This window comes from Molothrus aeneus, chromosome 4, assembly GCF_037042795.1.
Source record: "Molothrus aeneus isolate 106 chromosome 4, BPBGC_Maene_1.0, whole genome shotgun sequence".
Lineage (NCBI taxonomy): Eukaryota > Metazoa > Chordata > Aves > Passeriformes > Icteridae > Molothrus > Molothrus aeneus.
In genome coordinates this window covers 13250099-13264508 of record NC_089649.1, presented here as the reverse complement: position 1 = coordinate 13264508, position 14410 = coordinate 13250099, and the positions used below count along the sequence as shown (strand labels likewise).

At 41.5% G+C, this 14410-nt stretch overlaps 1 protein-coding gene across 1 annotated transcript; it reads left to right on the top strand.

The window, feature by feature from the left end:
- The first annotated feature begins 961 nt into the window (after nt 1–961).
- Nucleotides 962–14328, top strand: ABCG2 (ATP binding cassette subfamily G member 2 (JR blood group)). The gene is made up of 15 exons (XM_066547949.1): nt 962–1167; nt 2470–2529; nt 3014–3128; nt 3868–4020; nt 4452–4609; nt 4983–5134; nt 5513–5617; nt 6616–6863; nt 8496–8578; nt 9431–9520; nt 10126–10250; nt 11169–11323; nt 12194–12283; nt 12984–13081; nt 13588–14328. The coding sequence occupies exons 1-15, from the start codon at nt 962–964 to the stop codon at nt 13736–13738; spliced, it is 1989 nt and encodes a 662-aa protein (XP_066404046.1). The 3' UTR covers nt 13739–14328.
- Nucleotides 14329–14410: the final 82 nt, after the last annotated feature.

Sequence of the window (14410 nt, the reverse complement as noted above, 5' to 3'; positions counted from 1 at the left end):
TCACCCCAGAGCTCCCAGCTGATCATCTACCCTCTTGATTCCCATGAACTATTGCATTGTTAACATTTCCCATAGTGATATTTAGACTAATTAGACTCTGATGAGTCAACATGTTATATAGAGAGGCCAGACTCTACCTCTCCCCCAGATGACCCTTAAGGAAGGGCAAAGGGGACAAAGGTCTGCGTGCACAGGAACAGCCAGAGATGCTCCACTGTGCAGGGGGATGGCTCACAGGCAGAAGCCTGGCTAATGAGAGGTGTGAGATAACTTTAATTATTCCACAACTACCTTCTAGTTTTCACATGGAAAGCAAACCCAAGGAAGAGAATTACTTGGCAGCAGTGTCAGTTTCCATGTTGCTCTCCTCTGCAAAATTATTTAGATTAATCGAACAATTGCTGCCTGTGGCCAGGTGCTGCTGCTGAGGGGTAGTTGGAGGGGGAGGATTCTGTGGGAAAGGATTCTGGGGTTGTGCTGTGGCAGACACAGCCACTTCCAGCTGCTGAGGCAAAGTTGAGGGTGTCAGGGATGCTGATAAAGCTTCTCTGGAAACATGTAAGGGCAAAAGATGTTGTTCAGCAACTGTGAGAGATGAGTGAGAAAATGTGGGAGAAACAGCCCCTAGAGAAGGAAGTCCAGGTGCCAGAGTAGATATTCACCTCAGAGGGCAGCTGGGTGGGCAGCTGTGGTCTCCCAAGGTCAGCCCACCCCCACAGACCATCAGGGTGGAGGGAAACTCTTCTATCTCCCTGCCTCTGGTGGACCCTCATCAACTTTGTGTCATCTCCAGGTCTGAGCCCACGGGACCAAACCTTCCTATCCAAAAGAGATACTCCTAGATGGGCCTCTTGCAGGCCCACCATGGGCCCCGTGCCAAACACTGAGCCCAAAACACACACCTTTCTTCTTCATACCGAATCAAATCTTCTCTTTCCTGTGTTTCATGTCCAGAGGAAAGATGGCAGAAGACCAGCCACACCTGTGTATTCAGATGTCAGAATCCAGTACAAATGGCATTCCCAGTAGAATGCAGTCCTTGCCAGATTTGGCTGGCAGGGTAGGAAGCGTGCTTACCTTCCACAACATCTGCTACCATGTGAAGACAAAGACTGGGTTCCTGTGTTTCCGAAAAAACACCAAAAAAGAAGTTTTGAAAGATGTCAAGTACGTATTTAAACAGCTCATTAGAGTACGTGTAAGTTTTATTTCTGTCCAGAGAGTTGACTTCACTCATGTCACTGAGCCATACAGCACAACCTGCAGACCAAGATTTAGAAATATTATTTATATGAGTGGTTGCTGTCAGCTGTGCTTAAGCCCAGGTCCTCAGTCCCTGGGCTGAGCCTGTACATCAGAGAGCACACTTCCTTTGGCCCTGGGCATACAGTCCTCCTGGCTGCTCTCAGCCCTGGGCACACCAGCCAGCTCTGCTTGCTCTACACTCCCTGGCAATCCTCCCACTGTGCCAGGGCGTTTAGCTGAGATACCAGCAGCCTGTCCTTCGTGGTTGTCTCCTTCCCTTAGGTGACCTTGGGAAAAGTTGATTTTTTGGGGGGTTAAACTTAAAACATTTAACACATTAATATTAGTGAGGGTTAGGTTAACTTTGAAGAGATGTAAAGGTTTCTGGAGTTTCAGCATTTTTTGTTGAGTTGTTTTGTGTTTTTTTCCCCAACAGTGAACACTACTGCAGTAAAGCAGTCATGTCACTGTGGTCTTTGTTCAATAATCAGTGAATAAAACTTGCCCATTCACAGTTCAGTAGTTAAACTCAGTGGCAAGGCATTGGCATACAATATGCCATTCCAAGTCACCCACGACTTTCAGCTCCCTAACTCCAATTTCTATCATAAATATTTACCCTTTTGTGTAGCTCTGTCTATCCTACTCTTTGCCCAGGGAGTTTCCACTAAACATGAGCTCTGAAAGGCTTTATTGCTTTCCTCAAAAGCCATGTATTGTGGTACCTCAGTTGACTAACATGGGTCATTTGTGACATTTTCCATCTGACTTTTGAGTTTCATGGGGCTTTAATGTCAGATAAAGAGAAACTATCAATTACATTTTAAGTGCAGACCAATCCCTAGTTTATGCTGCCTACAGGGACTATTATTGTCTCTGTTGAGAGAATAATACCTTTAGAACTGAGTATGGTTAAAGCAAGTGCGTGCTTCTCTTGTAGAGACCTGTGTGGTAAAAATACATGTACAGATTTTGCTACATTTTAGTCATGTTTCTGTTCTGTCTTATTATATGATTTTTAGTTTTTCTTGAATTAGGAATAAAAAGTTAAGGTGAAGTCTGATCTTAAATATTGCTTGTGATTAGGCAGCTTCATTAATTCCAAAATTAATGGCGTGCAGAAAGTAGTTGTACGGATAAATTATACTGGCCTACCAGTTGAAACAGGCAAAGAAATAACCCCACTCTAACTATTTGGTAAAACTTATCCATTTTGTCTTACAGTGGCATCATGAAACCAGGACTGAATGCAATTTTGGGACCCACTGGCAGTGGTAAATCTTCGTAAGTGCCCCCTTCACCCTCCACAGAAATTACACCAAGGGGAAAATGAAATTGTACACATTTAGTAGTAGTGGACTTCTCTTTCAGAGAAAGATTGAGTTTTTATTTAGAACTGTGTAAGTCTCACTGTTTTCTGAGAAATACTTGAATTCCAAAAGACAGATTATATGAGAAAGGTGAAATTCAGTTTTAGTCCACAGTTTACTGATAGTCACTCCTTACACACCATTCTGCTAATGTGTAACCAGTTTGAGGATAAACTCAAATTATTGAAAAATGGACATGGACCTGCATGTATCTCATTTCCTTAGGAAACCAGGACAAAAGAAACTCGGTCCTTGAAAGTTGCTGAGGGTTTTCTAGATAGTAGAAATTGAATTTGATCTGCTTTTATGTAGCTGTTCTTTCCATGAGCTGGGTTTGAAGTTCAGAGAGCTTTGCCTCCTCTACATTAATCTGACAAAGTAACCAACTTTTCCTTTAGGCTACTGGACATTTTGGCTGCAAGGAAGGATCCCCATGGACTCTCTGGTGACATTTTGATCAATGGAGCTCCTCAGCCTGCCAACTTTAAATGTACCTCTGGGTATGTAGTACAGGTAAGTAATTTTTATCTGTGGATTCTATTGTAAGAAATTGCTGCTATGTTGCAAATACCTTGCCTTCATCCAAGAATCAATGAAAACTCCTTAAAATTACTATCAACACGTTACAGAAAGGTGGTCTCTCAAACCACATGTAAATCTCAACTTCCCACAACTGACAGATTCCCTTTGCAAGAGACAAGCAAATAGTATCTTAAAACCTCCCCTTCGTCCTCCTTTGACAAAACAAGTTTGGATGCTGAACACAATCACCCTAACCCACATGGACCCAACCTCTCTTTTACCTTTCCTCTTTTCTCCCTCTTCTCACCTGCGGTGGGCTGAGGCTACATGGGCAAACACACTGTGAGAATGATCTGAGCTGTAGCTGCTCCTTAAGTCCCTTCAGCCCCTGAGTCTCTCCCTCAACACCTCCAAAAAACTGAATAAGGTAAGAATACATAAGGGACTGTTTTCTATACTTGGCTGTTTATATATTTAGATATCATGCATGATGGACACTGTTCCTATGTGGCATTGCTTTATGAATTAAGGCAAATATAACTACATGCATGAAATCCAAACTCTTCTATGACATGGGCATTGAAGATGCACCCTACTGCATGTTCTGGCTGCTGCTACTGTCCCTCTGCATGCAAGGACAGCATGAAACACAGGTAGATACAGTTCTCAGAGGAATAAATAGAAACTGCTGAGCAACCACCAAGTATCTACCCTTTTTTTTTAAATGAAGGATGATGTGGTCATGGGAACCCTGACTGTAAGAGAAAATCTGAAGTTCTCAGCAGCACTCCGCTTGCCAAAGTCAGTGAAGGAACAGGAGAAAAATGAACGAGTGAATCAGATCATCAAGGAACTGGGTTTGAGCAAAGTTGCAGATTCCAAGGTAAGGCCTGTAAACATGTTACTTAAAATGTAGTAAGTGGTTTATTAATTAACCAAATGAGTCACCATGGCAGATTTAAAAAAAAAAGTAAATTTCAACAGGATGTTTCAGTAATACAATAATTAGTGACATTTCTGTATGGAGACCTGTACAGACTGTGCTGATGCTGGCGTATGGTACTACATTGCAAGTAAAAAGAAAGGGAAAGGCAAAGGTGAAAGGGAAAGTTAGTGGTTGGAGAAAAAGACAAGACCTCAAGTAATACTAAGATTAAGATCAAGGTTGTGTGTAAGATAACATTTACATCTGCTTCTGAGTGTAGGGCCAGAATTTCTTACAACTCTCCCAGATACTGCCATGTAGGTACAATACTGTTTGTTCAAGGATTTCTCCTTGGGCCAAACAAGACAAGTTTGTTGTTTTTTTATTAGGTTGGTACCCAGTTCTCTCGTGGGGTGTCTGGAGGAGAGCGAAAAAGGACCAATATTGGGATGGAGCTCATCACGGATCCTTCCATCTTGTTTTTGGATGAGCCAACCACGGGACTTGATTCCAGCACTGCTAATGCTGTCCTACTGCTACTGAAAAGGTGGTGGCCTTAGAAACAGCTTCCTGTTTTCAGCACTCCACCCTGCTAGACTTCAGTTGTATTTGACTTGAATTACAGTTCAAATGAGCAAACAGGGAATTCAGACATGTAATTATTTACCAGTGAGCCAAGGATGTGAATTGAGTAGGAAAAAAACTGAATGAATTCTCTCTCTCCAAAGTGAGAATTCTTTTCTCATACAGACACTGTAAATACAACCTAAATGTTTTTTTCTTTTTTTTCCTTTCTTCTTCCTTCTCTGGCATACCAAGTTAATCAGACTTCATAAAGACTTAACTGAACTTTCAAATGCTCTTATCTAAACACTGAATCAACTTGCAAAGCTGACATCTCTGTCATTCTTCACATTCAGGATGTCAAAACAAGGAAGGACAATCATCTTCTCCATCCACCAGCCTCGGTACTCCATATTCCGACTGTTTGACAGCTTGACACTGCTGGCTGCAGGGAGAGTGCTGTACCATGGGCCAGCTCAGCATGCCATCGAGTACTTTCAGTCCATTGGTGAGCGCTACTTCCAGCATTTTAAATACTTCCAGTATTTTAACAGGCTGAGCACTTCTCTGGGTGTTTCTCCTCTTGGCCCACATGTGGATTTGGGTGAGCTGTTCCTGGTACATCTTAATTAGAGAATACCTGGGCTAGGGCTGGGAAGAGCACGCTGCTAGCTGTCACCTCACTTTTGCTGACGGTGCTGCCTGGCAGTGCCGCTCATCCCTCAAGAAAGTGTGGACTTTCCAAAGGCTGCCATGCCTTTGGTGCAGGCTGCTCCATGGTAGGATGTGTGGCTGTGCTTTTGACAGCCAAGCACAGTCCTTGGCCAGTCACACAACCCCACACAGGGTTGAAAACACTGTCACCACAGTGTCAATGTCACCACAGGCTACCAGTGCGAGCCCTACAACAACCCCGCCGATTTTTTCCTGGACGTCATCAATGGAGACTCCACCGCTGTGGCAATGAACAAGACTGATGAAAGTAACACAGGTATGAAACCCACAGCTGAGTCAAGTTATCCGAACATGTGCGGTAATGGGAATTTAAAAAACTGTTTCGGTAACTCTCAGCACACAGAAAGAGCTTCTTTCATCTTCAAGGAAAACCAGCTGAAATCCTGCAGAAGCAGAGATGATAAACCAGGATAATTGTTCCTGTTAAGGACATAATTTGATGCAGTTATGACTTGACTATTTTACCTAATGTAACAACTTTTCTGTTAGGAAATTACTGTTTTCCTTCCTCTGAGCAGGGTGGGAAGGGGTAGACATAGGGTACCACTGCTCATCTGATGTTTATCTGAAGTCGTGCTAAGGCAGAAATTATCCCCAAGCTAGCTAATCAGCTCTCACCTATTTTTTGGAGCATGCTTTCTCATACTTTTCTGCTGCCACTCAGTAATAGCTTACTCTCTTTTCAAAGGAGTGAAAAGGCAAATGAAGTAATGAATATGCTGAGTGCCCAAATACATTTTCACTATACCTTTACCAAAGGAACAGACATCATTTTACAAAAGTGCTCTGATCAGGGTCTAGCAAATATTATAGCTGGCAGATATGACACATTACATCTGTCTTTGCAACAGCACACACTATACCACGGTTAAGAAAAAAAGGAGGTCCAGCTGAAATTTATATAGGACCAAAGTAGATACATGCAGGATTACCTGGATCTAAAAGTCTGGAAAGTCCAGGATTATGTCATTATCTGTGAAACAGATCACTTACAGAAACCTTTGGGGACAAGGGGGATGTAAAAATCACTTTTTGATTAAAAGTCATGTTGCAACTCCATGGGCAGACAAGGGTTTTCCTTGTCAGAGAGCTGAGAGGCTGCTGCTGCTTGTGGGACAGGTTGCACAGGCAAAACCAGATTTTTTATCTTATTTATACCAACTCTTTTGAGCTGTCTGATATGGGACAGAGTGCAGTGAATCACTGGAATTACGTGTGCATCTTAATTCTTCTGGTTTTTAATCTTTCCAACAGAGCAAACTGAAGAATGCTCTGAATATGATAAGACCTTGGCTGAGCAATTAGCAGAAAAATATTCCAACTCTGCCTACTACCAAGAAACACGAGCACATTTAGAGAGCATTTCTTCAGGAAACAAAAAGAAAACCAAACAACTTTTCCGGCAAATCACATATGCCAATTCCTTCCTCCACCAGCTGAAATGGGTGTCCAGGCGCACATTTAAAAACCTGATAGGAAACCCTCAGGCTTCCATAGCTCAGGTAAGGCTATTTGTATCTATAGTTTTGGGATATACATTGGCTCCTGGATTATTAGATGAGTCACTGGGATGGTTTTGCCTCTTGATATCTTGACTGCAGTAAGCATCTGAGGAAACAGTGCTCAAGGTCTAGGAATCTGGGGATAAAAGGTGTTCTGAATGCTCTCAAATGTGGGACTGTTCAGTAATTAATTTTGGACTACTGAAAGACTTTAGGAGGTAAGACCTGTCCCAGCAGGGTATTCTGCTGCTCCCAGCCAGGAGCACATTATGTCCCAAGAAGTTTCACACATTTGCTCGAGAGCATTCTTCAGATTTGACTCTAATTGCCCAGGCTTGGCACTGTGGGGTTTGGCCTCAATTCCTCTCCCCCGCCAGGAAAAGTTAACAGACTGTATTTGTATACTTCATTAAACTTCAGCACAAAATGAAGTCCTGGCAGTTGGCTCAAGTGCAAAAATATTTTTGCAGTCTCGTAATGTGTGTGCTGTTTGGTTATTTGACTGCTCACATCGGTGATGATGTCTTCTGGATAAGGTGTCATGAAGTCCACAATGGAGTTCAGCACGCACCATGAAAGATAATCACTGGCTCTGTTAGTGCTGCTTTTTCTGAAGGATCAGAACCAAAATGTTGACTCCTTCAGAGCTGCACATTGATTTCAAAAATGAAAAATGTCCAGCTGGCCTCTGCAGAGTGACTAATCCTCAGGAATCCCCTAATTCATGGGCCAAACTGTGCAGCCGCAGCACCATCAAAACTCCCACTGCAATTCTCAGCAATTCGGGAGAGGCCAATAGAAAAGTTGGCCTGCAGCCAGGGGTATAAATTATCTTCATCATGTTTTATATAATGAGTGAATAAATGGCTGGTGTTGAGGTAAAACAAGTCCAGAATCCCCGAGGTTAGAAGGCTTTGAGTATGTGTGTGTGCCTGTAGCTTGATACTATGGAGATCCTTAATTGCTTTGTAAAACCTTGACCTTGTGACAAGAATTAGACTCTCAAGAACCTCCTTCATAGCCCAAGGTTAATAGTCCTGACTTGTTTCTCACAATCTTTTTTATCTCCCCACCCTCATCAGGGGTGGATTTGTCCAGCATTCTTTGAGGGGTCCATGGCTCATTAAGCCTTTTTTTCATTAATCTGCTCCAAATTGGTCTTGAAATGATCCCTGCTTTCCACTGCAACTGGCTCAGGAGCTGAATTATCCCTGACATTTGCTCCTTTTGGCAGGATCTTAGCAAGAGAAGGTACCAAGGATCGAGTAGTTTTTGGTGTTAAGACTCATGCATTGCTTAGGCTTAAAAGTGACAGAACTGCCTGATACCATTGTTTTCCTGAGATTTTTTGTCATTTATATTTAGCATTTAAAAACTGTGATGCACACACTTCAGTCTTTTAAGTGACATCCTGTTATCTCTGCTATTTAAATAGTTACAGACTGCAAATATCAGCATATCTGTAGCCCTGTTGTAGCATCTCATTAAAAACAATCCCATGAGTAAGATGTATGATAGAGCCCACACTGTGGAGCATGAGCATAAACTGTCATCCTCATCCTGGCAGTCAGGAAAACCTTTGAAGCAATGAGAATGTTACTTTCCCTCCTCTTTTCTCTTTTTCCCATTTAGCTTTGTATTACAGCTTTACTGGGACTGGTTGTAGGTGCCATCTTCTTTGGGCTTGAGGAGAACTCTGCTGGACTACAGAACAGGTCAGTCAGTCTAGGTAATGGATATTCAAAAATTTGGTAAAGCTCCCTTTAAAGGAGCTTAATACCTCTTTAAAGCAAATGCTTCCCTTCACATCAGTAAGGCCAAGCCTGTGTGACTTGGAAGTGAGGATGTGATCTTGTTCCTCTAGCAAGGTCCCTGCAGAACTGAGAGTGTTAAATTATACAAGACTTGCGGCTACATAAACCTAGGTAACTAAAGTTGTAATCTTGCAACTGTTTCTACTCACACACTCGAATTTACCAGCAGTAAGAGATTTTCAAATTATGCTGCTCTATGTATCATTTTGACAGCTCTATGACCTGACCTGACCTGACACATGAGTCTGCCACTATGAAACCTCTGGGTTCTTAATCCTGTTAGACTTCATAGCATTTGTTTAAAAACAGCCCAGTTTTAAATTGAGTAGGAAGTGCCTTAAATTTTTGTGGAAAAGGTGAAAACTACTTCTCACATTGTTTATTTGGTTCTTCTCTGTTTGCAGCAGACAAATGCTTCACCATCTGAGAATCTTTAATTTGTCAGGAAATTACATCAAGGAAAAAACCAAACCACAGCCCCTTAAAAAAAAACCTCAGTTGATTTTCTATATTTTGACTGCATCAGAGAATGTGCTATCATTGCAAGCCAAAACCAAATAATGACTGTACCACACCTATGTCAGGCTTGTTACAGATTCAGACTCATAGCCAAGACGTTTTCCATGATTTTGGGATGGAAGGTCAAACACTGCTAAACTTCAGGAACTGCAAGTGGATTTATGTACTCTGTTGTGGAAACACTACATTTACATCCCATTTTAAATAACAGCTCACTGTTTTGCTATTTTGCAGAGTGGGTGCAATGTTCTTTCTGACCACTAACCAGTGTTTCAGCAGTGTCTCAGCTCTTGAACTCTTTGTTGTAGAAAAGAAGATATTTATGTAAGTAAAACATGCAAAAAAGATACCAAACTGCTGTTAGACTATGAGTTTCTCTGTCATGCTGTAAATGGCATTTAAGTACAGTTAGTGCAGAATTTCAAATTATTTCAATGATAGTGCTCATTGCAAATATACTCTCTTAGTCTATTAGTGAGTTGTCTGCAAACCCCTCAAAAGGTACCTACGATTACAGCTGGCTCAGAGTGTAATATTATTGATGCAGTTGGTAAAAACCCCTTGAATACTCAGCGTTGGCATTGACTGATAATGTGTGACTTGCTAGTGAGGGCAATAAATGTCATGTAACTGGATTCTTTAAAGCTATCCTGTATAAAATATGAAAATTATTCAAACATTACACTCTCTGTCTCAATGGCATGACACATAAATTTACTAAAAATTATGTGCACAAATACCCATGTTCGCTTGCATATGAAAATGTCATCAGTTCTATACTGTATAGGCTTACTGGACAGCTGCATTTTAGCCCAAGTATAAAAGATTTTCTTCCAGTTTGAGCTGGAATACATTTGTCAAGGGGTGAAAATCAAACAGGTTTTTAGTGGTTAAATTTGTAATGCGCTGTACCTATCTCTGTGTTCCAGGCATGAATATATCAGTGGGTACTACAGAATATCTGTATACTTCATAGCAAAGCTAATGGCTGATTTAATACCCATAAGGACTATGCCCAGCATCATCTTCACCTGCATAGTTTACTTCATGCTAGGCAAGTATGGTCTCCAACAGCCTCATTCCAACCCCCACAATAAATCATGGCATGTGCATCTTATAGATGTGTATGCATACATGGATATTTATATAAGCTAAATCCCTACACTGGCATGGGGGTTTAGCTACTGAGCTTACTTTTAGCACACCATGTAGTTTTCTACAGAAAAGACACAAAAATTAAAACATTCATCAGAGAATCTGTGACATGTCTCATCTTCACTGTCCTTAGAAGGAAGCCATAACCTTTACAAAATTGTTTTTTTGATTTATTCCTTTTCATCTATGGCCTTCTTGGCTTCTGATGACTCTTACAAGATATTTTTCTGATCCTTGCAAGAACACCTAAAAGAAAAGGTTTTGTTTTAAGATCTTAATACTGTGTGAATTAATACCAGTTTGTTGGCTTTGGTCTGAGTTTTTACCCTAAGGAATAGGAAACAAGGCCACATCAGCAAGAGGCTCTCAAACTGTGAAACTGGAGAGAAACAGACCTTGCTACTGAATCCATAACCACTTCAAAGCTGCTAGGTTTTTTAGGAGAGCTCTCTGCTGGAATCTAGTGAAATGATGTACAGCTGCTTCTCATGGAAGTGCACTAGAAGTTTCTCCTTTGATGGACAATTTGCAGCCACTTTGGATGTGTGAAGTACAGTACTTCTACATATTCTACTACCTTCAGTCTTACTGCAGTTTTGGGCATACTACTTATTCATCCTCTCTTCCACTGTCAAGACAGACACATACGGGCTGTCACAAGCACCACAGCAGTCTTGGGTCTCAGTGACACAGCCTGTGCTGGCAGACAAGATGTAATTTGTAAGCAGGACACACTAGGAAAATCACAATAGTGTTCAGGTTATGGCAGAGCTTTCAGCAGGGTCATTCTGAAACCCTTCTTGTTCTGATCTTTAAGGTTTGAAACCAACAGTAGAAGCCTTCTTTATAATGATGTTCACTCTTATGATGGTGTCCTACACAGCCACTTCCATGGCACTTGCCATTGCAGCAGGACAGAGCGTGGTCGCTATAGCAAACCTACTCACGACTGTTGCATTTGTTTTTATGATTGTGAGTAGCACTTTTCAGTTCTCTCGTCTGGATCATGAAATCCCAGAAATGCTGAAATCCAGAAATCCTTCTGCAAAAGTCTGTTGGGGTTAACATATCCTGATTTGTTCTGGTTTGAGTATCCTGACACTGTGGGGTGGAATATTTGTCCTTTGAAAGAACTAGAAGTGAGGGGCTGGAGGGTTGGGTGTGAGGAGGAGAGTGGTTCCTCTGACTTCTTCTCTGTGGCTCTAGCAGACAGAAAACTGCCTGGAAAGTAGGAAAGCCACTTAGGGCTACATTTCCTTCTCTCTCCTTAACTTTGTGAAAGGCAAATGTGTCTGGCTGAGAGCATGACCTGCAGCCCCCTGTTCTCTGAGACCACTAGCCCAGCTGTCCTCCCCAGCTGCAGGGCCCACCTTGGGCATGTTAAACTGGGCAACACACAGCCACAGTCAGGAGACCGGCACTGAAGATGAGGCAGAGCTGAACCTACAGCCAAAATCCACATTGCCTCAGACTCAGGGCACACAGGCAAAACCCAGAGCAGTTCCACACTGAGGAGCAGCAGAGAGTTTATATGAACCTATGTGGGACCCCTAGACAGGAAGCCTGTGGATTTACTGCACAGGGGAAAGCATTCCTTGTTAGTTGTTTTGGGGGAAGGACCTGAGGTTCTGGCCCAAAGCTTGATAACATATAAATCCTTCCCTTTTGTTCTTCTGCTGGAAGAGTTCCTTCCTCTAGGAATGCTTTCCCATTCCTTTTTCTCTGAAGAAGAAAAGTCAAGAGCTAGAGAAGGACACATGATAAAAGGATGTAATTTGTAATCTGTTGTTGGGGTTTTTTTTTTTGTTATGGCTTTTTTTTTTTTGTGAACATTGCCTCTAGATTTTCTCTGGGTTGCTGGTCAATCTCACAAGCGTCATGTCCTGGCTCTCTTGGCTCAAATACTTTAGCATCCCTCGATATGGAATGACAGTAAGTGCTCTGATTTCCTGCGTACAAACCTGGAAATGGTTTGCTGGAAAGGAATGTCTTGAATCATGATAATGAAATCTTCACGCTTGGCCTAAGGAGCAAAAGGAAAGCTAATAAGTATAACAACCTTGGAGTATTGTGCAGTATCTTGAAACAAGAAGGGCTTCTCATCAGCTAGCACCAACTGCTGTTTAGAAGAGCTCATTTCCGTAATTTGGAAATACCTCCTATGAGAGACACAACTACTACATTCACTGGACTTCAGCTGGACAGAAATGTTTCAAAGAACAATGTTATCCCCACCCAAAAAAGTAAAAATCTCCTATTTGTCTTTTCCATCAATCAAACAAAAACTTGTCAGGCTAAAGCTTTTCTCCTAATTTGCAAAAAATTAAGTCAGAGTGATATTTTGCAGAGAAATTCGGGCTTTACTGTGCCTGTGCAGAAATAGTCTGGCCTGGGAGAAGTGGTAAAGCCTGTTGTGGTACATGCTTCACCAGGTGTGTACAGGCTATATACATTCCTCTCTTAAAAGAAAAAAAGAACTTTGCTACTTTGCTAAAAAATGGGGATTTGGCAAATATAATAGTGATATCAGCACATTTTTAGAATGGCTTTAATTGCATTATATCTCATCTTGTTAATGTATCACTCCTTTACCTACTAATTTCTGTTGTCATTGTTTCTTTTATTTTAAAAGGCTTTACAGATCAATGAGTTGACTGGTCTGAACTTCTGTGGCAGCAGTAACAACACAGTTTTAAACAGTGACAGTAGCTATCGACAGACAGGTCAGATGTAAGTATTTTGGTACACTGAAATGAATCCCACCATCAGCAGCTTTAGAAGTCCTAGAACATCAGTCTGAGTATCAGAGATACTCACTGATGATCAGAGAATCTGTGAGTTTTTACATGGAAAAGGAACCTTTGACTGGGTTTTTGCATTCTACTGCATGGAAGATTCTGCTTGTTGGCATATTTAGTATTTATAACACTAGAAATAAATTATGCTTTATAATGAAGCATTATGCTTCTTACCTTTCTTCAGACTGTATTTAGTGAGAGCTATGCACACACACACAATTGCACAGCCTCACAAAATCCATTTCAGCTTCCTATGTGAAACTGGAGCTACAAGAAAAGCAAATTTACAATGGAAAATTAACCACTGACATATAGCTGGTGTTTTCCTGGCCTACTACACACATGCAACCACATTAGAACTTCTAGAGATCTTCCTAGATGCTGCTGAGTGGTTTATTGAGTGACTAAGCTTACCAATGTGTGTGCATTTATCTGTAGGGCATGTACTGGAGAGCAGTATCTGGAGAGTCAAGGCATCGATGTGAGCACCTGGGGCCTGTGGCAGAACCACCTGGCTCTGGCCTGCATGACACTGATCTTCCTTACCATCGCCTACCTCAAACTGCACTTCATGAAGAAGTTCTCTTAAAACCAGAGGGAAAGGTGCAATTCCCACTGTTCAGCAGTTTGCTGAACTGATTGTGCAACTGACTTGATTAGTTGTAAGGAGAAATTTCTTTGTACTTTTATTATTACCCAAGTCAATAACATGAATGACATCTTGTATATTAAATATTTGCTGTTAATTTACTCTGCCAAAATGTCTGGCATGGCTCACTCCTTTGTGCCACAGAGGAAAAGAAAAAGTGTACAGCTGTTCATTTCTTCAAGAGACTGAATCACTCTTTCCGTATGTTCTAGCTATGATCTTGCCAAACACTATATCTAATATTTACTGGCTTAACCTGAAATAAATAGTTCCATACTTTAATTAGCACCTACCTTCACCAGGAAGAAATTAAGTCTAAAATGATGCTTATCAGGACACCAACACAATCTCAGCTGCTTATGTGGTCACAGGATATGTGAGACAGGGACAAAATTCCTTTAATCCCAGTGCCTTTTTCTATTTGGGAATCATTACTGCTCTAGAATGTACTTATTGATGCCATCAAGCCTTTCTTGCCTCAGTCAAGTGGTAGAAGCACTGTGTTTTTAAATAAAGGTGTTGTTCTTACAGGGCCAGTTCCCATAGTATTTTCCTCTGCATTTGTATTTCCTCTGCATAACTGCAAGTCATCTTCACTGTCTCATTAGTGCT